This window comes from Endocarpon pusillum (assembly GCF_000464535.1).
Source record: "Endocarpon pusillum Z07020 unplaced genomic scaffold scaffold6762, whole genome shotgun sequence".
NCBI classification, from domain to species: Eukaryota; Fungi; Ascomycota; class Eurotiomycetes; order Verrucariales; family Verrucariaceae; genus Endocarpon; species Endocarpon pusillum.
Window position 1 is genome coordinate 1 of NW_006916612.1, and position 23,396 is coordinate 23,396.

General features: G+C 43.2%; 1 protein-coding gene across 1 annotated transcript; it reads left to right on the forward strand.

Annotated features, from left to right (window-relative positions):
• Positions 1–15,358: 15,358 nt before the first annotated feature.
• EPUS_08063 (uncharacterized protein) lies at positions 15,359–23,151 on the forward strand (the record flags this gene model as incomplete). Its single annotated transcript, XM_007807238.1, has 10 exons — positions 15,359–15,706; positions 15,758–16,132; positions 16,212–19,119; positions 19,178–19,501; positions 19,559–19,947; positions 20,096–21,706; positions 21,762–22,083; positions 22,141–22,427; positions 22,488–22,564; positions 22,638–23,151. 10 exons carry the CDS (start codon positions 15,359–15,361, stop codon positions 23,149–23,151), a joined length of 7,155 nt encoding a protein of 2,384 aa, XP_007805429.1.
• Positions 23,152–23,396: the final 245 nt, after the last annotated feature.

Below are 23,396 nucleotides of genomic sequence, written 5' to 3' on the forward strand. Positions count from 1 at the left end.
AGTGTCCAAGCCTAGTGCCTAGCTCTGGGCTATGTGGCTCAGGCAATCTTCCCTGACTGGGAGGCGCTATAATAAGTATAAAGATAAAGAATTTTATTATCTATGCCCTTAAGGTCAAATATTATAATAAGAAATAGCTTTTTAATAAGCTAGTTAAATCTAATAAATACGCTCTTATAATAGCTTAAAGTTATAATTTCACTTAAGACATCTTGTTTTCTAATTTTACAGGTTTCTTATCAGAATTAGAAGACTTATCTTTAAAGTTAGACTCTGCTTCTTTAATCTTACTAATATAAAGATTAGGACAGTTAGGTTTTAGGTGGCTAGACTTACTATAATAAAAGTAGATTATTATATTATCTTTCTTAAAGCTTATACGCTTTAATTTTAAACTAGGGGCCTAATTAAGAGAGAGAGAGTATTATAATAGACTTATTATTAAGACTAAAAAGAACAGATATACTGTCTTATCTAATATATTTCTTATTAGTATAAAAGGAATGCCTCTCTTTAGATATCTAGTACTAGATCTCAGGCTATTTAGTTAAGCATAATTATAAATTTGCTCCTTTTTTCTCTCTTTTTTATAGATTATTATAAGCTAGTTCTCTTACTTTATAATTTAGTAGATTATTATGCTAATATTATAAAAGATGTGATCTCTTATCTTATAAAGGAGTTTAGCAGACATCTTTTCCTATAGGTCCTTATACTAATCTTAAGTAAACTTACTAATTTATAATACTAAATATATAAAGTTAGCCTAGAAAGTATTAAATAGCTAATCACTCTAGTGTAAGATAATATAAGCCGTCTTAATATATTATTAATATAAGGCATTACTTTCTCTAAAGGCCTACTTTATAATAGTAAAGATCTTTTTAGGCATCTAAATAAGATATAATAATGTTAGTTTAAGGCATTCCTAAATATAATCTTAGACAAGACTCTTTATAAGGCTAGTAATAAATCTTATAATCTAAGGGTTATTTTAAGGAAAAGAGCTAATAAGAGAGCAAGTCTTATAGATCTAGTCCTTAACTAAAATATCCTTAGGGCTGCTTAAGCCACTAAAGATCTTAGGGGTGCCCTTATAAAGATCTTTGATAATAAGTAGCAGAAGGAAAGTCGACTTAAAGAGCTCTATGTTAGCTCTTCTATTTCCTGAGTTAGAGGATCTAGTCTCCTAAGGACGATAGTCTAGCACTTATAAAGGAATAGGCCTTAGGTATTACGGGATATCTCCGTAATGGGGGTCGGGGCATTTAGCCAGGTTACTACGTAACATTAGGAAAAGTGACAGAAAGAAGATTAATAACAGATTAAAGATATATTTTATCTTTAAAAAAGGATTAGTAAGAGTAGCCTTATATCACATATTAGTTACTATCTCTGTATATAGATTAGAATATATAAAGAACATTAAGAAGACAGGCGCCTAATACGCAGATGCTTAATAATAAGTCACCTGCTTTATTAAGTTAGTAATTTGCTCTTACAAAGTTATATTTCGTTCTTATAAGGCTATGTTTTATTTCTCTAACTTCTAGCTAATAGTAGCAAGCTACGTAACGTACTCTAAAATCTAGTAGGCTAAGTCAGCATTAGTATTTACTGTTTTCGCTAGCTCTAAGGCGACTCTCTTAGTCGTCTAATTAATCAGAGCTTGTTTTTGCACTCTTTATTACTATAGCTTAACTAGAGTAATGTTAATACCGGATTAAAGATTAGCTAGTATAATTATTCTTAGCTAAGCTACTCTAGTAAAGGGATTAGAAAGATCAAAAGATAAGATAGGATTAAGGTAATTATTCTTAGCAGAGGGAATAGGGTTATTAGTTTTGGCCAGGCTAGATAAGTCGAAGGCAGCTATATCAAATGTGGTCTAAGAGGCTGCCTTTACGTTTTCACGTATTAGCGACTAGTTACTAATTAGTATTACTATTATTAAGGTAGGAAAAAGATTAGTGGCCCTTTTGAACAGAGCAGCTATTTAATAGCTCTAGAGTATATTAACCTTATATTTATACTCTATCTTAATTATAGAGTTATTATATATATGTATACAGGGCGCCCTATTCTTTTACTTGCTAGGTATAAGGATCTCGCTTATTTAAATTTAAAGGTCTAAATCTCTTTATCTTCTTTAACCTTATTAGGGGCGCAAAGAGTATTAGAGACGCTTGCTTTAAACTTAAGTCTGACCTCAAATATTAATACTAACCCAGAATAAGCTGGCAACAGGTCTAGAGATACAGATCTCTTGTAATTAATAGTTTAACAACTGTTTCTAGTTAAAGGGCAGTCTTAGGATAATGTTATATGTCACGTTAGAAGCAGGCAATAAGTACGCGAGATCTTTAGCCTATGTTAAGTGCTATCCTAAGACTGCAGAGCCGACAAGGATAGCACTAGGGTCACTCTTATATAGCGAGCATGCGCTTTACTAACACGTAATGCTAATTAATACCTGGCGGCCTTAGCGCTAGCGACTAATAAGTATAGCAGCTGTAATAAATAGTAATTTTTTAAGTAGTTCTTCTTTTAAATTTTAATATAACTTTATTAATAGTAAGATTAGAAGAAGAAAGCTAATAAAAAGAGTATTTCTAGTACAAAATAAAGAAAATAAGTGTTATGGCACAAAATGCCCTATGGCCTAGAGAGGCGTTAGGGCAGGGCATGGCATTGGCCAAGCATTGGCTACGCGCTAAATGCTCCACCAGTGCTATGCCGCATCCGGTCTTAGGGCTAAGGGCTAGGCTATGACCACGAGGCCGTGGCCTTTTTTCTGTTGCCGGCAACTGTTATGGCACAAAATGCCCTATGGCCTAGAGAGGCGTTAGGGCAGGGCATGGCATTGGCCAAGCATTGGCTGCGCGCCAAATGCTCCACTAGTGCTATGCCGCATCCGGTCTTAGGGCTAAGGGCTAGGGCAGGCTTGGCGCCCTGCGCGTCATACCTCTATCCTCGCCTCTATAGCACCTAGAGAGTTCAGCCATCTTCATACCCAACGACATAGTCATACAGTTGCTCTCTATAGCTTCTTTGTGACTCTCCTGCTTCTATAGCACACCATACCCTGTTGCACGGCCTTCCGCGTAACAATAAGATCTAATTTATCTTACTAATTACCTTAAATAAGGTTTAAATCATAGTCTTTAAAATAGAAATTATGCAAAATTTGCTTAAAATAATTTTTTGATAAAGAAACTTAAGCTAAAATACTATTATTTTTAAAGTAAAAGCTTCTAATTAGATGTTTAAATAAAGCTAGCTTTAATAAACACCTAAATAAGTAATATAGCTCTTAAATTTTAAGAGTTTTCTAAGGATTTTAAGCTAAATTCATTTAAAAAGCATAAGAATTCGTTGCTTTAACAATAATCAATATAGTATCCTAGTTAAAAACAGCTTAAATAGGCGTAATGGGTGCTAGTGCTTCTCGTTATTAAGGTTCTAAGGGGGCCCGGAATGAGTGTGAATCAGAATTGGCTCAAAATAAAGTAAAGGGTATAGTAAATTATTAATTTAGTAGTCTTTAAATGATTCTTTAGCTTCTTTAGAGCTAAATAAGAGGTCATTTAGCTTAGAATCAGCTATAGAATCATCTAGAATAAAAGGAGCTACTAATATTAGTAAGATTTAACAAGATATTATATATATATTAGGCAATATTTGGCTATATATATATAGCCAAATATTGCCTAATTAGGTTATTCCTAATTAGGTATAATGCAGGATTTCCTGTGTCACTAGCACAGGAAATACTACGTAATCTGTACGCTAGCAGGATCTATACTTAATGTGCAGATATACTGTAATCTTACTCTGCATATAAGAAGTAACTATTAATAGTATTGATAGCTATTCCTAATCTGTATACCTGTTCAACAGGTTATAAGCCTAGTGCAGAACAGCTATAGACATTAACAGTGAGTAAAGGCCTAATTAAGATTACTAAATAAGCTGCTACTCCTGTAGCGAGGTACAGTCATGTCATACTCAATTATGGAATGTGAGCAAGTTGAATACTCTAGGGCTACAGAATCACAAGTCTGTGGATTCAAGAGCAGAGGTATTAATCACGTTATAGTTTATTCTGAGACTCAGAAATCAGCTTATTGCAGCTTGTGAGTTAATTGACCCTGTTAGGATTAACTAAGTGCAATAGTAATTAACAATACATTCCTTCTTCGCTCGAAAGTCTATAATAATTAAAGTATATATTCTTTTTTTATTTTAGTTAATTTAATTTTATATTAATTATTCTTTTATTTTATTATTAAAATAAATAATACTATAGCAAAGAGACAACTAGTACTAATCCTTATATATATTAATTATGAATAATAGTTCAAACTTTTTATCTTTTACTTTTAAGTAAAAGAAATCTGACTAGTATTAGTATATACTAAAGTACTTATTAAGAAGGCAGAGAAGCTAAATATAAAGACATAATATATTATCCATATCTATATTAGAGACAAAGATCAGGAGCTCATAAAAAGATGCGCATCAGCAAAGGAAGCGTGAGACACATTAAAGAAGAAATACACAAAGACAAGACCGTCAACGCGAACAGACACTACCTACAACAGTACGTCAACTATTGCAAGAAGCCTGAGGAGAGCATAGAAGATGCGTGGATAGAGATTCAGCGCTTAGGAAGACGTATTAAAGCGACTGATGACTTACTTAAAACATTTACTATATAACACTAGATGTTCTAATAGCTTCTTGCTTCCCTTCCTCCGGAATATGATACTGTACGAGATGCTATTGATGGTCAGGAAGAGCATCTCCTTGATGTTGAACCTCTTATACAATGACTCCTTGAGAAAGAATTATTACTAAATGACACTCCTGTCATCTTCAGGCAATATTATCATTCATTAACAAGGTTCTAGTCATCCTCTAGCCGACAATCATCCCAAAGATCTACAACGCGTAAACGCTACTTATATTCTCAAGAAGGCATAACCTCACCTTAAGAACGCCTACTACAACAGCTGAAATGTTTTGCCTATTAAGGAAATCATAAATAGCGGAACTGCCCTCACATTAAGAAGCATATAGAAGAGATCAGGGAGATTGTTGACAGAGCTTGAGCAAACTAACGCAAGGGGAACAAGCCGAAGGCGAGAGTAGTCAAGAAAGAGAGCATAAGCGCAGAAGACTTCTCTTCTGACTCTAAAGACGGAATAGAAGTCTATTTTGCGGCACTAGAAAAGCTAACCTGTAAGACCCTTAAGTGGATTGCTAACACCGGTGCATCTAACTATATAACTGACCAGCTTTCTCTCTTTAGAGAACCCCTAAGAAGAATCAAAGGGATGGCAATGAATTTAGCAGACTTAAGGTTACGCGTTAAAAGGGCAGGATGTGCCTAGATATATATAAAAAAGGGAGTAATAACCCTATCAAATGTGTTATATATACTTGGTCTAGGTGCTAGCCTTTTCTCTAGTTCTTTATTATATAAATCTAGGCTTTCTAGCAGTTTTGACAAAAAGGCACTATATATATAAGACTAAGATAGTAATATAGTTCTTAAAGCAGTTAGATATAAAGACCTTTATATTATTAATCAAATAAGTCCTAAAGCTATAAAGACTATATATTCTGCTTAAGCTATACAGACTATAGTTTGTAGTGCCTCTCCTGTGCCCTCTGATAACTATAGTTAGTAGCAAGCATATTAAATACCTGTATAATTACTTATCAACTATAGTTAATAAAAGAATAAGGATGCTAGTAACTATAACTAATAAATAACCTTTAAAAAAGGTACTATAAAAGACTAATACAAACTATAGCATAAAAGGTTTGCTTATATAAGAGAGAAGAAGCTTTATAACTTATATAAGGTTACTATATTACAGAAAGCTATTTATAAGCCAAGTAAAATGAATATTTATAAAGTATATAATTTAACTAAGATAAGAAACTAAACAAATGCTTAAGTTTCCTAGTATAAGGCTAACCTTTTTAATCTTATATTAATTAATATCTGTAGCCCCTTTCCAATTATACTTAGCGGCGCCTAATACTTCCTAGAGGTTATTAATAATTATTTTAAGAAGTTATAAGTAATTCTAATTAAGGATTAAAAGGGAGCAAAGGACCATCTTAAGAGGTAACGCCAAAGTAAAGAACTTATTATAAGGATAAAACTGAAGGCGATCTGAAGTAATAATGCTAAAGAACTTAAACAGACCCTTAATAAGTAGAGCTAACAGATAGGAATTAGTGCGCAATATACTGTCCTATACATCTTAAGCCAGAATAATATAGTTAAACGTATAATTCAGACTTACTACTTAAATTATAAGACGAAGCAGCAAAGACTAAGGCATACATTTGTAATTAGACTATAGTTAGCCTAGAGATAGATAGATAAAGAATCACCCCTGAGGAAGCCTGGACTAGGACAAAACTCTTAATTAATTATATCTAGATCTGGGGATACAAGTATTATTTATATGTAAATCTAAAGTTGCTGCTAGCATTAAGGAGACAAGATAAGCTAATAGACTATAGCTATATAAGAGTATTTATAAGATATAAAGAGAATATAATAAAGCAGTTTTATATTTATACACTAGATCTTAGATATGTAACTTGTTTCTTAGTTATAATATTTAATGAATTCTAAAAGAGTAAAACTATTAATTTTTGTATAAGAGAGACCCTTAATTCTTTACTAGATTATACACTATAAGAATAACCTCAAAAGGAGCCTATTATTAATTAAGATACTAAACTAAATCTAACTATATTATATATAGTTAACTTAAATAACTAGGAATCTCTTATACTAATAATAAAGGAAATTAATTTATTAGTAAAGACACTTATTAAGATATTAATTAAAGTTCCTTTAATGCTAAGTAGCTAAAAAGATAAGGAGATTATTATAATAAAAATAAAAAAGGATACTACAAAACTAGGTCTTTAATAGTAAATAAATAGACTTACTAAGATAAGACTATAAGTGATAAGTAAGCGAAGTCAAGATAATAATAATAATAAATATTACAAATTACAGAATCAAAAAATTATAAGAATATATATAGTATATTAGCAGAAGATCCTAATTCTAATAACGTATAAACAGGCAATCTTAGATCCTATTTTTAATGCAGACTAGACTAATGTAATTAAGTAAGAACTTACAGTATTATAAGTAAACAGGACTTAGAAGCAAGTTGTCCCTCTTGTAGGATCTAACATTATTATAAGCAAATAAGTATTTGATATTAAGTATATAGAGAATAAGGGAGTAGACTAATTTAAAGCCAGACTTATGGCTTAGGGTTTCTCGTAAAGATACGGTATTAATTATAAAGAAACCTTTGCCCTAATAATATGTATAAACTCCTTAAGGGTGTTGCTAGCAATTATAATAGTGAAGAACTTGGAATACTACCAAATAGATGTTAATAATGCATTTACAGAATCTACTAATACAGAGATAATATATATGTCACCCCCTAATAGAGTCAACATACTAAATAAAATAGCTCTGCATGTGTTAAAAAGTTTATATAGTCTAAAACAAGCCGCTAGGGATTAATATAACTATATAGTAGCTAGCCTATTAAAACTTAGCTTTAAACCATCTCCTTCTAACCTGTGTATCTTTATAAATAATAAAGAAATAATCATTAGTACTTAAGTGGACGACTTGGCGATTATTTCTTAATAACTCTCTAATATAATCGAATTCAAGAAAGACTTTACTCGTATCTTTAAGATTAAGGATCTAAGAGAGATTAAAAGGATCCTTAGTATAAGAGTAACTCGTGATTACTAGCAGAGGACTCTATATCTGGACTAATTAACCTATATTAAGAAAATAATATCAGAACTTTAAATAAAAGAGGACAAGTATAGACTAATTAAGATACTAATTAATAGATATAACGCTCTAGCTTTACTATTAGACAAGGACAAATAAGTAGATACACACTAATACTAGAAGTATGTCAGAAGCATTATATATATAATGTCAAATACAAGACTAAATATTACATTTATAATAATAAAACTCGCCTAGTTTATATTAGATCTAACGAAGCGTTATAAATCTGCAGTAAAGCATCTTTTGAGATACTTGCGCTTAACAAAGGATATAAGAATCTGATATAGACTAGAAACCCTGTCTTTAGTAGGATATTCTGATGCAGACTATACTAGCGACAAGATAGATCAAAAGTCTATAATTGGCAGCGTCTTGGCCTCTCTATTATTAATAGCACTTAATAGGACTTAAAAAGCTTCTTAAATGCCTCAAAATAGATCCAAAATCAACTAAATAATTATATAAGTAAGTATTTTGCTATATATATACATTATATATGTTGAACGGGTATACAGATTAGGAACAGCTATCGACACTATCAACGGTCACTTCTTGCATGCAGAGTGAGATCACAGTGCATCTGCACGTCAAGTGCAGATCCTGCTAGCGCACGGATCACGTGGTATTTCCTGTGCTGGTGGCACAGGAAATCCTGCACTATACCTGATTAGGAATAACCTGATCAGGCAATATTTGGCTGTACATGTACAGCCAAATATTGCCTGATCAGGTTATTCCTAATCAGGTATAGTGCAGGATTTCCTGTGCCACCAGCACAGGAAATACCACGTGATCCGTGCGCTAGCAGGATCTGCACTTGACGTGCAGATGCACTGTGATCTCACTCTGCATGCAAGAAGTGACCGTTGATAGTGTCGATAGCTGTTCCTAATCTGTATACCCGTTCAACATATATAATGTATATATATAGCAAAATACTTACTTATATAATTATTTAGTTGATTTTGGATCTATTTTGAGGCATTTAAGAAGCTTTTTAAGTCCTATTAAGTGCTATTAATAATAGAGAGGCCAAGGGCTCTCGAGAATTGTTTTAGGCAGCTATCAGAGAGGGAGTAGAATAAAATTACAATCAAAGAGGGATATTCACAGAGATATGTGGCCATATCTTGTGCGTTTGATATTTAATCAGGCTCGGAGTAGATTCATTCTGACCGGACAGATGATCTCTAGTTTCTGACGAAATTCCTTTCTTATAAACGCGAAATTGAAGGAGTTGTGACGCTTTTCATGCTCTTTTTTAAGGAGAATTAGCGTTTTTAGCCGCGAAATCGGCGCTTAGAGCGCTTGAAGAAAGGGTATCTGCTCGGGGGCGCTTATTTGAGTGCCTCTGAGCACTTCCTTCGGATTAAATAATATAAGCCATTGAATGCAGAGCCGAATTGGAGCAATTTTGGTTAAATTTAAAGGATTTTAGGAGAAAATGGATGGAAATAGCTCAAAAACGCGGTTTTTTCTGTGTTTGAACGCGTAAATAGTAAAATCAGAGTGCTTAGAAGGGCTGAGAGTAATTATACACAAATTTGAGCTGTTTGGTGCAGAATTGATGAAGTTTGAAGTTAAATAACAAGAAGTTGCATTTGAGATTTTGATGTTCTTTATGCCAAGCTTTGATAGCACTATTTCCACTTTAATTGATTTAAAGTTACGGCAACGCTAAACCCTATTAAGGGCAGTACCACATTCAGTGACACAGGGGATAGAGAGGGGAGCAACTTTTTATATACGGATTCGGATCTATCGAGTTATTTCTGCTATACTAAAGAACAAAATTAGGTTATAACCTGATTAAGGGCGACAATAAAGTTGGGTGGGTGAGGGGGAATTCTGCAAAAAAACGGCACCCCCAAGTCAGGTCCCCTGTCTAGCGTTGGTGCAGAGGGTGCCAAAAGCAGCGTTAAAAGGGTCCCTGATTTGGCACCCTTTTACACCCTGATGTACAGTTACTCCGTATATTTTCTCAGATTTCAGACTCTTCTTTAGCTCCGATCTAAGACGGCAACTAAGCCTTAGTGGATGGCCTAACCGCATTCACTGAAAAAAGGTCTTCACAGAAGACGAAAATTTCTCTGAATTTTCTGATTGGCTTCTCAAGCTAGCGCCGCAAGCCATAGACAAGTCTGACCCACTGAGACAAGATACCGTAGTACTACTTAATGCGATGGGTGGGAAATTTCGTCCCCCCAAGCGCTTGACTGACCTCCGTAAAGTTTCATCACAATCATACTTCGGATTCAACAAGAAATTTTTTGTCCGGTGAGATTTCCTGAAAGCAGCGAAGCTATGACGGCGTTCGAGTCATAACTGGCGAAAAATGTACATCCGCGAGCTAATTGGATAAAAAACTGTTGCAGCGCACTGCATGATGATCATGCCGTGCACTCGAGCCTTTCAGACCCTTCGTACCCTCCGGCATTATGCACCACCTCAACACCAACTTTCATTTCGGCGACTAAAATCTGAGATACCAAAGCAGATTTCCAATGCCACTGAGGCTGATCATGCCGTTCACTCGAGCCTTTCAGACCACATTCGTACCCTCCGGCATATGCACCACCTCAACACCAAATTCCATGTTGGTGACTCAAATCTAAGACACCAAAGCAGACTTTCAATGCCATTGAGGGAGGCTGATCCCGCCTTTCCTGCCGAAAAGTACGCTAGAAGTATCAATCATATCTAGGCATCCTGACAAATGCAGCCCCTGGATAGCACCAGAGCGGTATGATCAAAAGCCCGTCTCAAAGCCAGATCTGGGGATGTGCGTGCGCAGTAAAGGTCGAGATCGAGCGTTAGCCAGCTGGGAACCACCTTCACGGACGAGTTACTACATGACCATCCCAACCCCACCCCAAAAAAAGTGCCTCAACCACTCCGCCACAAGGACAGCGCTGGTGGGTTTACACCTGATTGATCAGTCCTCCTAGATAAGCCCGCCAATGGTTCGTGGGCACAACGACGAAGACCAGCACTGTCAACATTGAGATGACATGGTTTTTAACTGGCACGAAACTCGTTCGGTGTACGTTTTATATAGCCATTGTGCGATAAATCAGCTGCTTCCGCGCCACGTTGTGGGCCATCTCGTATGAAGGTGCAGCTTCATAGATCAACCGCTATCCCTTGGCCTGCTGTCCAATCATAACGGGAATCTCTATGCTATGTCTACTCTTGAGTCTAAAATCTCCTGCAATCCAGTCTGGCATATCTGCCGAGGGTTCTCTCTTTTCTTTAGGCTCGCTTACTTGGCCTTGAAGACTAGATTTAAATTGTTCCTGTCTGGCAGTATACCACCTCAGGCGCTGTCAGCCACTACCCTAATTCCGGCGAAGGTCCTGATACAGAAAAGGTAGATGACTCATCAGGTTCATTCCATTGCGAGCCATGACATGGCTTCATTGCCTGCAGTGGGCAGTGGGTTCTACATGAAAACAGTTCCGAGTCCCACATGGCATTCTGGTTCAATTCAAAACAGACCATGCGTGACGGGTTATGAGCATGCGAAGAGCTCAGCCGGTGTCCTCTGTGGACCCTCAATCACGAATGACCTTGACTCTTGTTGGAAATTCCATCAATAATTGGACCACTCCTAATACAATATATAGCCGCTTCGGTTCAGCACCACAACCATTACATAAACCCCCTTTCAACGGGCCTGAACAGATGCCTCCAGCTACTTGAATTCGTACCTCATACAAGATAAATAAGTAAGTTTGGTATCAGCTCCGAAAGCTGCAGGTCTAATGCACTTAGGCATTGTTCGGTGTGTCTCTAGGTACCAAATTCTTTGAGGGTCTGGTCTGTGCATCCAATCATATGAAAGTCCAACCTTGCAGCGATTGCTATAAGACCGCAGATGCAGTCAGCATGGATTCAAACGACATTGTCATCTTGGCTACTGTTTGATACGCTAGCTACGTATGCATGGAGAAGAGCGGGACTTCGAGCGATGCAAAAGAGAATCAATCGCGTATATCATCGCGCAACACCGGTCAGTACAGAGTGTACGTGACCAAGGACGCCAATCTCCATTAGCTCACCAGCAGGAACGAAAGGCCGGCAGACCCAAGGAGGTAGTTTATGTAACCGAGATTTTACGGATGGCACAAGCCTATGGCCCATGACTGGCGACTCCGTATCGAATCCGAGCCACGGATTGAGGAGAGATCCATATAGCTTACGGAAAGCCCTCTCAAATCGCAAGGAGTTTGAATCATCATTGTGGAACGAGCCTGGCTAACACTCTAAGTACAACCGAAGTTCACAAATAAGTCAATAGCTGAGCTAGAAATCGGCTATGATATTTTTTTGGAGAGACTACATATCACGATGGTGCCACTCGGAGAGTGTCCCCCACAGTAATAGGAGTAGGCAGGAGTCAGATCATCCACTTGTGCGGCAGACATTGCATTTGACCACATCACGGGCACCGCCAAAGGGTTCGCAAAAGGTAATGGTTCGGCTACTACTTAGTAGGACCCTCAAGAACACGAACAGGCCAAGAAATATCTGCAGCCGAGTCGACATGAAAGGTACGAAGCAAATCGTAGGGCCATCAAGGGTAGAAGCAATGACGCCGATGATGAGAACGATTGCGGGAATGAGGATGACACAGGAATAGGGCGCCACGCACTAGCCGGTCTTGACACTGGGACTAACAAGGATCCTATCAATGAGACTGAACGAGACGTCAATGTACGTAGTACATAGTACATACATAGCCGGAGATCCCTGCACGCGTCAATTCATTTAGGCAGCAGGGCCTATCATGATTGAGGCGGTTCGGTTTCGACTGCCTCCCATCGCCGGAAACAACGAAATGAGGAACGAAATTAGGCCGTTGCACCTTTTTCTTCCTCAGGTGTAGAAGATCGGGCGGCTGCTGTCGCTCGACCCGTCTTCGTAGTAGTAGTGTTGACTGAGGCCATGACCGATGGTGGTCCACCGAAGCCGCCCAAGAAATCAAAAATCAAAAATCAAGATCGAGGCCCTTTGATACTGACTTAATATGAGAGCAATCTGAAGAACAGATTGCTCTTGTGTCTCTGTTCGGTTTTATCTTGAATTCCCATTCAGAATTTTCTTTTTAAAAAAATTCAAAATTCATATTTCAACTTTCAGTCTAGTCAGTCTACTCTAGTCTCTTCTACTAGCTTACCTTAGTATTAGTCTTATCTTAGTCTGGCTCTAAACTCGTGATCTGACGTGAATGCACCATGGCCAACCGCCCAACGCTTGTTGTAGGAACGATATCATTGGTCACGGCAATGATATCACGGCGTGGCCAGTCAACTCACTGATCAGCACACCCAAGGTCATATGGACGAGATTATAGTACACCAGCTAGATGTCCAGCCCACTAAAACATTATGCTGAGAAGAGTGTTAATGGTCAGTTCGGCGGCACGAAGCACAAAGAGCTATGTCGACCCAGATCAGACGATCACTGAGAATTAAGCACTTGAGACTTATCGACCACAGCCAAGACGTCACCGATGTTGTTGTGCAGGACACGGAAGCGGTCAACATGGACTTGGTCCACATCAAGAGCGATCTCCATGAAAGAAACGTAGACAATCAAGACACCAGCAGCCTCGAACTGACATCCACCTCAAAACTTGTGGTCCAGGTACTGCATATACTCCCTCACCCTCAGGTGCGGATCTATGCTCCAACAAATCCCATTCTTCTGGTAATCGAACCACCAGCTGCGCGGGAACAGCAGCCTCTAGAACATGCGTTCTGGAACCCATTCTTGCCGGCACCGATAACGAAAAAGGTGCTCGCAAGCCCCAGCGTCCGATCATTTGCACAGCGGTAGTCCGGGTCCATCAGTTTAAGACTACCGCGGCGGATTTGGTTCTCGTTCACGCCCTACTACGATATGTGATTCTTGGAGGCCTGCAAGACATTACTTATTTGCTGAATCTTATTGACGTGTGGGGTCTTGTGGCGGGGTTGTAGTGTGACGTTGAAATGGGATCTTATGATGAAATCGGCATCCACGGACTCCAATCACTGCCGTTACTTACTGAATGTCCGAGATCCAAATGAAAGGGACCTCGCTTCTGCACATAAGTGTGGAAACGATCCAGCGAACAATCTGATAAAGATCGCGCCTGCTCGAGGCGAGTGGTTCAAGGACTTCGTTCGCAATGCCAGCGCCACGTATCCCACCCCGCCTACCTGCAACTTGTCATGGATCCATAGTGGTTCGAGACAAACTTGCCACCAGGCGAGTGGACAACTGAACCAGGATCGAGCAGTGGTTGTCTCAATTGGTCAGCATCGTCTTCGCACGACCCTGTCGGAGAAGAAAGGTTGGGATGCATAATGATCGGCAGGGTTGGCTTTGTTGACAGAACAAGGTTGGAGAGCCAAACCTCTTTGGTCCCTAGCTGGGCCGTGAGATTGGTTCCGCGGCTGTGAAGCCCTGTCGCCAAGGTTTCAGATTATCCACCCTGTTGTTTTTTCAGGAACAGCGATAGCGGATCGTCGCTCTGACGTTACATAGTACGCCTTATCGTGCTCCACCCGAGAAATCCGCATGAATAGCGACCTCATCAAGCAACTCACCATGCAGGTGTGGGCGAGGCAGAGACATACTACGTACATATTACTACCGTATATGTACGTAGTATGCGGCTGTCTGTATGTGCGGCGAGTGTGCAGCCATGCAGCTGGATCTAATGCGCTGGATCTGGAATGATGGCCACATGGAGCAAGACTGACGGACAGACTCACAGCTCTGCGTTATCCACTCTCGACAAGACACAAGCACTGCAAATGGCTTTCCGGAACATGACCGGATCCGTTCCTCACCGGTGTTTGACGTCCTCGCGTACCTGTGCTCGGTGGCAGCCAAAGGTAACAGCCACCTGAATCTGGTCAAACTCTATTGCCGTAACGTTGAGCCGCGCGAAGTGGTTCGTTGAAAAGGAACTTCTACGTACCCGAAATAACCTACTGCCTACGTACTAGTACGGATGATGTCGCGGCCAAGACAGAAGAGAGACAGCACTAGACCGCATCCTGGTGATCTACCATCTGATTGCCGCCTTATTTTGGACATTGCCATGTTGCGTCGGCATAGTTTGGTATCTCTCCTTTTCGGTTGGAGAACCCATTCTTGTCCATATCGGGAAGTATAGAGATCTCTGGCTTACCTACAATTGGTTGATGCGAGTCGTAGGCTTCCACCTCCGCCACTATGACTGCATGTAGGTTACTCGAGGTCAGTACGTATTTTACCTGCTTGGCCATGTCTACGTCGTGCTCGTGCCTCTTGTCGGTTCTCTCGCCTCGTTGTTCGAAGGAAGCCTCCTCTAATATCTAAGATATTTCCCTTCCATTCTTCAACCGTCACTCGCTACATCGTCACTCGCTTCATCGTCCTTCACTACATCGTCCTTCGCTAGATCTTTGTTCCTTTTTCCTTCTCCAGATCCCCGATGAGGACACCTCAATGATGTACTGGAATCGTGTGATCGTATTGCTTGTTGCACTGCCAGCCATCAGCGCATTGCGGTGGCATCCAGATCATGTTGGATATAATTTGAACGAGAATGAAACGGCTAACCACCCTAGAGATTACTGGGGCGAGTGGGATAATCATACCTACCATCCGTCGCCGAAGAACTGGCGTATACCTTTCTATGCCGTCACGATCGACAGATATCTGGATGGAGACCCGACGAACAATGAAGCAAATGGAACAGTCTTCGAGCATCATTGGCTCACTAACCAGTTCAGATTCGGAGGAGACACCAAAGGCTTGCAGAATGATTTGGATTACATCCAGGGCCTGGGGGTCAAGGTCAGTTGTGACGCTTCTCGTGTCGGAGGGGATTCTAACGAAGATGTGTAGGCTTTCTATATGGTCGGAAGTCCGTTCCTCAATAGACCATGGTCAGGTGATGGCTTTGGGCCATTGGATTTTACCCTCTTGGATCGTCACCACGGTGCTATAGAGGACTGGCGCAATCTTATCACAGAAATACACCGCAGGGGTATGTATGTCGTCTTCGATAATACTATGGCTACCATGGGGGATCTTATCGCTTTCGATGAATACGTCAACGCTACCACACCCTTCAACTTCCGGGAGTACGACTACTTGTGGAAAACCGGAACGAGATATCACGATTTCCAACCCGGCAACGACTGGAATGCGTCGTGTCGATGGCCAAGGATCTGGGGACAAGACGGCTTCCCTCTTACGCAGGATATCTTGGACCAGATGGTTGGTTGTAAAGACAGCGAGTTTGACCAGGTGATGCGCCTCTAAGATATTGATGGAGATAAGCACTAACGCCTTCCAGTACGGCGATATCAAAGGTACGGGGGCTTACCCAAGTTACATCAATTCCATGTCGAAATTCGCTTCTGTACAGGATCGATTACGAGAATGGCGTCCTGATGTTCTGGAAAAGATCAAGATTATGTCATGCATGCAAATCGCCATGTTCGACATAGATGGCTTCCGCATGGACAAGGCACTGCAGACCACCGTCGACGCAATGGCGGAATTTGCCGATTTTCAACGCCAATGTGCTCGCAGACATGGAAAGGAAAATTTTCTCGTGGTTGGTGAGGTGGTCGGAGACCCAAACTTGGCTTCGGTCTACAACGGTCGTGGAAAGCAACCTGACCAAGCACTCGCAAACATTGAAGACTCAGTTTTCTCCAGTAATGAGACCGACCCCGCAAGTTTTATCCGACCCTTCGGAATGAGCGCCTTGGACGGAGCAGCGTTTCATTATGATATCTATGGAGCAATGACCAGGTTCCTCGGTCTGGATAGTCCTTGGGGCGCCAGAGGAGTGGACTGGGTGGATCAATGGAATTTCATGCTCACGCACAATGATATGGTCAACGCCAATACCGGAGAGTTCGATCCCAGACATATGTTCGGAATGACCAACCACGACGTCTTTCGATGGCCCGCTCTGGCAAATGGCACACAACGGCAACTACTTGGTCTCTTTGTTACCATGCTGGAATTGCCAGGTGTACCCTTACTACTGTGGGGAGAGGAGCAGGAGTTTTACGTCCTGGAGAATCTCGCAAATGACTACGTCTTTGGCAGAGAACCGATGGGCTCGTCTAGTGCGTGGCAGCTGCATGGCTGTTATGGTTTGGGTGAGACTGTCTACGTTGATATGCCTTTTAACAGCTCAGGATACGGTTGCCATGATGACAGCGTGTCTTTGGACCACCGAGACCCAGCGAAACCTATGCGGAACGTATTGAAAAGAATGTTTGAGCTACGCCAGCAATATCCAGTCTTGAATGATGGTTACAATCTGACAACCCTTTCCAAGAAGATATACGAAATCTATCTTCCCGGTAGTGGAGGCATTCCTTCTCCACATGGTCTATGGAGCGTCTATCGAGGTCGCAGCGAAAGCGTTCAAGACTTCACTGGGATCGGTCAGGAGAACCAGGGCATCTGGATGCTTTATTCGAACGAAAAGAAGAGCAGGACTTACGAGTTTGACTGCTCAAGCCCAAACACGTCGCTTGCTCTGATATCAGCCTTTCCGGCGGATACGACAATCAAAAATCTGTTTTACCCTTATGAGGAATATACACTCGAAAGCTCGGTGATCAAGTATGGCATTGAAGGTTCTACCGAGTTCAATGGTTGCTTGCCTCGACTGGAAACTGTCGCATGGGATTACAAGGCATTCGTTCCGAAGGATAAGTGGGTCACGCCAGGCCCTACAATCACGAAGACCGTTCCCAGCCACGATGCGCGTCTCAATTCCACAGTGGCGTATGAAGAGCAGGAGTCCGTGCCTATACAGATCCGTTTCTCAAGCGAGATGAATTGTGATTCTGTCACGGACAGCATTGAAGTTGATTCTACCACTCAAGGTGGCCAGCAAGCTCGCTTGGACAGAAGGAGCGTCAACTGTACCCTGGCCAATGCTGATCCGCCTCGTTACGTTGGCGAAATACCTACTGCGTGGATTTTCAGTGCCAATGTAGAGAACGTCTACAATGGAGTGCATACCGTGACCGTGCGCAACGCAAGTACCGAAGATGGAAAGCTCTCCACAAACACTGTCGACCGCTTCATGTTCCGTATTGGACAGTCCGACAATCCAATGGTTTTTACGAAGTTGGCAAATTACACGACTACCCTCCTTCATCGCGGTCCAAAGCCTGGCCAACTGTACATATCTCCACGGGCAGCCGGCGCAGACAAGATACGCTACTCACGAAATTGGGGTAGCAGTTTCAGCAAGTGGATTGATTATACCGGAGAAAACATTACACTAGAGTCGCACGCATGGTCAGGCACCGAAGAGCAAGAATGGGAGGGTGAACATGTCATTGTACACTACTGGAGCCAGAAGAGCGGAAGCAGCGATCACGTCCAACATGCTGACCTGGAGCGAGACGGCCTCCCTCCTCGCCGATTTCCACATGTCTTTGTCCAAGGCGATTTCAACCAGTACGGCTACGACGGCGGGTTAGAAAGCGAAATGCAGCTGCATTCCGATGGCTTGTGGAGTTTCGACCTGGTGACAGATTTTCCGAGCTCCTTGGTCTTTAATGTCTGGGGAATGAATCCTGACGGGATACCGGACAAAAGCCAGTCTTTAGGAGATGTCGATGGTGACTATGTCCTTGACTGGGTACCTCCTGACAGTCTCGCCAGAAACCTTGTCAACATCACACGTCCTCCACCAGGAGGTTATATTGGCTATCGACTCACTGTGAACGATGGAACCTATGGTTACCATTTCTCCCCTGTGGGCTCATACTCCATTCAGATCGCAGTATCGGTCTTGCTCGCTCTAGTACCGATCGTCACTGCTGTGCTAGGGATTTGGATCTTCATGACGATATTCTACAAGGTCAAGTTCAACCGCGTCGGCATTGATGAGAAGAGCGGCATGCTTGCGTTCCTGAAACCCACTCCGAAGCCCGAACCGAGAAAGCTCCGCAACAACATCACGAGCAATTTCAACGAGTCCCGAGAAGTTGTTGCGGCGTCGTCAATTACCCCATCCGCTGGTGCAGCAATTGCTGACCCAAACAAAAGCCGACGTACAATGCTGATCGCTACTCTGGAGTATGAGATCGAAGATTGGGAGATCAAGATCAAAATCGGCGGGCTGGGAGTGATTTCTTCGCTGATGGCCAAACACTTAAGTCACCACGACATAATCTGGGTTGTACCCTGCGTGGGAGGCATTGACTATCCATCGGATGCCAGTAAGTTGGTTCAGGATACGCGACTGGGCTTACCTGAGCATTGCTGACCGTTGACTAGTGGCTTACCCAATGGATGTCACTATCCTGGGGCAGAAGTACGAAATATCTGTTCAGTACCACATGCTCCGCAATATTACCTTCGTGCTCCTGGATGCTCCGATCTTTCGAAAGCAGACCAAAGCAAACCCTTATCCCGCTCGAATGGATGATCTCGAAAGTGCCATTTTCTATTCTGCCTGGAACCAATGTATTGCTCTGTCGATAGAACGCTTTGATCCGGACCTCTATCATATCAACGACTACCACGGAGCTGCAGCACCGTTATACCTGTTGCCTCGAGTTGTACCGTGCTGCTTGTCTCTACATAATGCAGAATTCCAAGGTGAGTGACATTCTCGCTGGTTTTCTACTTGCCGTTTCCTTGCTGATATGCCTTCAGGTATGTGGTCGCTTGGTACTCAAGGTGATATGGACGAAGTTTGCCGTGTCTTCAACCTTGACAAGGACACCATTGAACGGTACATTCAATTTGGTGGCGTCTTTAATCTTCTTCACGCAGCAGCAAGCTACCTTCGTATTCACCAAAAAGGCTTTGGAGCTGTCGGAGTTTCTGGTAAATATGGGAAACGCTCAAAGCAGAGATATCCGATCTTCTGGAGTTTGCCCAAGATTGGGTCGTTAGCAAATCCGGACCCTGCAGATACAGCCGAGATGGACTCATCGAAACGCAGGAAAGAGGCCGCTGTGATTGACAGTGCTATGGAAGCCAGCAGACGGGAACTTCGATGTCATGCCCAAGAATGGGCCGGCCTTACGATAGACCCTGAGGTGAGTTTTTTTGATCTTCATCACCCTCTTCCGGCCTTTCTGCACAGACGCGATCTCCGCAAGACTGCACCTCAACCTCATGCTGAACGAATGTTGCCTCCCATGCATCGTATTTCACCTACGGTTGGATCTGGCTAACGAAACCCAGGCCGAATTGTTCGTATTCGTTGGTCGATGGTCTATGCAGAAAGGAATCGACATCATCGCTGATGTATTCTTTTCTGTTCTCGAGGAGAATGCCAAAGCTCAGCTGATTTGTGTTGGACCTGTCATCGACCTTTATGGAAAATTTGCCGCCCTCAAACTGGAGAAACTAGTGGCGAGATTTCCCGGACGAGTATTCTCGAAGCCGGAATTTACAGCCTTGCCGCCATGTATCTTCAGCGGTGCCGAGTTCGCACTGATACCATCACGCGACGAACCTTTCGGTCTCGTTGCTGTCGAATTCGGACGGAAGGGCGCACTCGGCGTGGGTTCGAGGGTCGGCGGCCTAGGATCCATGCCCGGATGGTGGTATACTGTGGAGAGTTTGACCTCGGCGCATCTGATCCACCAGTTCAAACAAGCCATCAGGAGTGCTCTGGCTTCTAATCAAGAAACGCGGGCCAAGATGCGGGCTCGGGCAATGGTGCAACGCTTTCCGGTCCAGCAATGGGTCGAGGATCTCGACAAGCTCCAAGCAAACTCGATCCGCGTCAACCACTACCAACAAGAACATGGCTCCCTAAGCCAGAGTCTTCTTCGAGCCTTTTCTCCTCCTGCAAGTGGCCACTCGACACCAACACTCCCCAGCAGAGTCCAGTCTCCCGTTCTGGGCAGATCTGGCTCGCCAGTCCTGGGCCCTGTGCCGCCAGGCCGGGCGCTGACACCAGTGAATCTTTCGTTGGAAGCGCTCCCACGCATTGGAAGCGACCAAAGCCTTCACAGTCACGTCCTTGGAGCAGCTTCTCTATCAGGGCAAGAGCATCAAACGTCCAGAGCGGCATCTCGCACTTGGTATCGAGCTACAAGTTCGGGTGTTCCTCTCAGCGCTCTGGCCATACCAGATAACACTTTCCATTTTGGTGATGACAATGAAGTAGAAGTTGGCCCCCTGTGGGGGTCTCGAAGAACCAGTCCACAATCGTCACGGGCTCCATCCCCACCACTCAGTCGACGAAACACTTCTTGGAATCTGCTTCGCTTCGGTGCATCTTCCAGCGCTCCGCCATCTCCTCCTCTACCACAACCAGAGATACCAACTGAAGGAAGTGTTGCCGATCCGGCAAGGAAATACCGCGACCGCTTCAGCTACAACGCAATCGTTGACCAGAAGAAAGATTTTGAGCTTCAGAAAGTGGATGTCACCTTTACTGATTCGCAGAATGAGTTTTATAACAATTTTTCACGAAAGCTCGACAAGCTTGATGCGAGTTCGTCGGAGGGTCGGTTGTGTATCGAAGAATTCCTCACGAAGAGTGAGAAAGCCTGGTTCGGGCGGTTTCACCGCGCCAAGTTGGGCATGGACCCCGAAACTGCGCGACCGACAACACTTCCAGGTCTTGTCAAGTGGCTCAAGGTCAAATGCAAGAGAGTGGGGAAAGGTGCTGAGCGTACGGAACCGGCTGAACACGCTTCGGAAGGACGTCAGTCAACACTCGAAGCTGCAGGCGACACAGAATTCTTGCTCGGAGAAGAATATGAGGCACCGAGCGGAATAAAGAGGCTCCTGCAGAAGAAGATTGGTGATTGGCAGTTGTATTGCTTTCTGTTGGCATTTGTAAGTCACTTGCCCCGATTGACCTGATTCTGTCGGCTTGACTAATCTGTCCCAGGGCCAAATCGTAGCTGCGAACTCCTATCAGATTACCATTCTGACTGGCGAATATGGTAAGGCTGCGGAAAAGCTCTATGTCGTTGCGGCCATCTACATCGTGGCCACTGTTATCTGGTGGTATCTCTTCCGGAGGGTCAAAGCTCTCTATGTCGTCTCGCTTCCCTTTGCTTTCTACGGACTGGCGTTTTTCGTCCTTGGTATGGGCCTATATGCGCCTAACATGGCCGCCACGAACTGGGTCTTCAACGTGGCAACCGGACTATATGCCGTTGCCTCTGCCAGCGGCTCTCTTTACTTTGTTTTGAACTTTGGCACTGAAGGTAAAGCAACGGCATTGCTCTCCAAACTCACCAATCAATGCTAACAAGACTGTCTAGGTGGGACTCCAGCACAGACCTGGGCCTTCAGAGCCTGTGTCATCCAAGGCACCCAGCAGATCTACGTCGCATTTCTTTGGTATTGGGGTGCCACGCTCAACACGGCATCCGATAATAGTGGACCTCCATTCTCGAGCAAAGCAGTGACGGCCATTACTGTCCCCATTGCGGTATTGATGTGGGCTGTTGGGATAATTCTCTACCTGGGACTACCTAATTACTACCGACGCCAACCCGGAAATGTCCCTTCGTTCTATCGATCCCTTTTCCGACGGAAAAGCGTTTTGGTGAGTCTCACCTATCCCTTTCTCTCCGCCTGTCATAAAAACAATCTGACTGTGACGCAGTGGTTCTTCGTCATGGTAATCCTACAAAACTACTTCCTCTCCGCAACCTACAATCGCAACTGGAAATTCCTCTGGAGGTAGGCCGAAATCCACCCTCTCCTCAGAAAGCGAGCTAATATCTGACCGCCAACAGTTCCCAGCACACGCCAGGCTGGACCATCATCCTGCTCCTCCTCCTATTCTTCGTCCTCGTCTGGACCCTCCTCCTGTCCATCCTGGGCAAACTCTCCAAAGCGCACGCGTGGCTGATCCCCATCTTCGCCATCTCGCTGGGCGCGCCGCGCTGGTGCCAGATGCTCTGGTCGACCTCCGGCATCGCGCTGTACATCCCCATCCTCCCGCAGACGCCGCTGGTGGGGGCGCTGCTCTCGCGCAGCCCGCCCTCCAGGGCATCGGCTTCGGCATGATCCTCCTGCAGACCCTGACCCGCTTCCACGTCGCCGCCGCCCTGTGTGCGTCGCAGGTGCTGGGGTCCGTCATGACCATCGCGGCGCGAGCGAGCGCGCCCAACCGCGTGGGGCCCGGGCCCGTGTTCCCGAATTTCGGACTGGTGGGCACCGAGGGGTTAAGGAGTGCTTGGTTCTGGGCCGCGCTGGTCGCGCAGCTGCTCATCTGTGCCGGCTTCGCCAAGGTGTTCAGGAAGGAACAGCTCTTCAAACCGTGATTCGTGATTCGTGATTCGACTCGCGACGCTATCTCTTGGGGTTTTGGGCATGGCAGGTTAATGGCGTTGTGGAGGAGGGAGATGCATTCCGATGCTGATGCTGATGGTTTGGAGGAAAAAATAGAGGGGAAACGGGCATATGGGTGTGGATCTTTCTTTTACTTATACTTATATTGCGCTTCCCGGGCCTTTTTTCTTTTGCAAGGTTGCTGACGGAAGACTCGACACGACACGACACGACACGA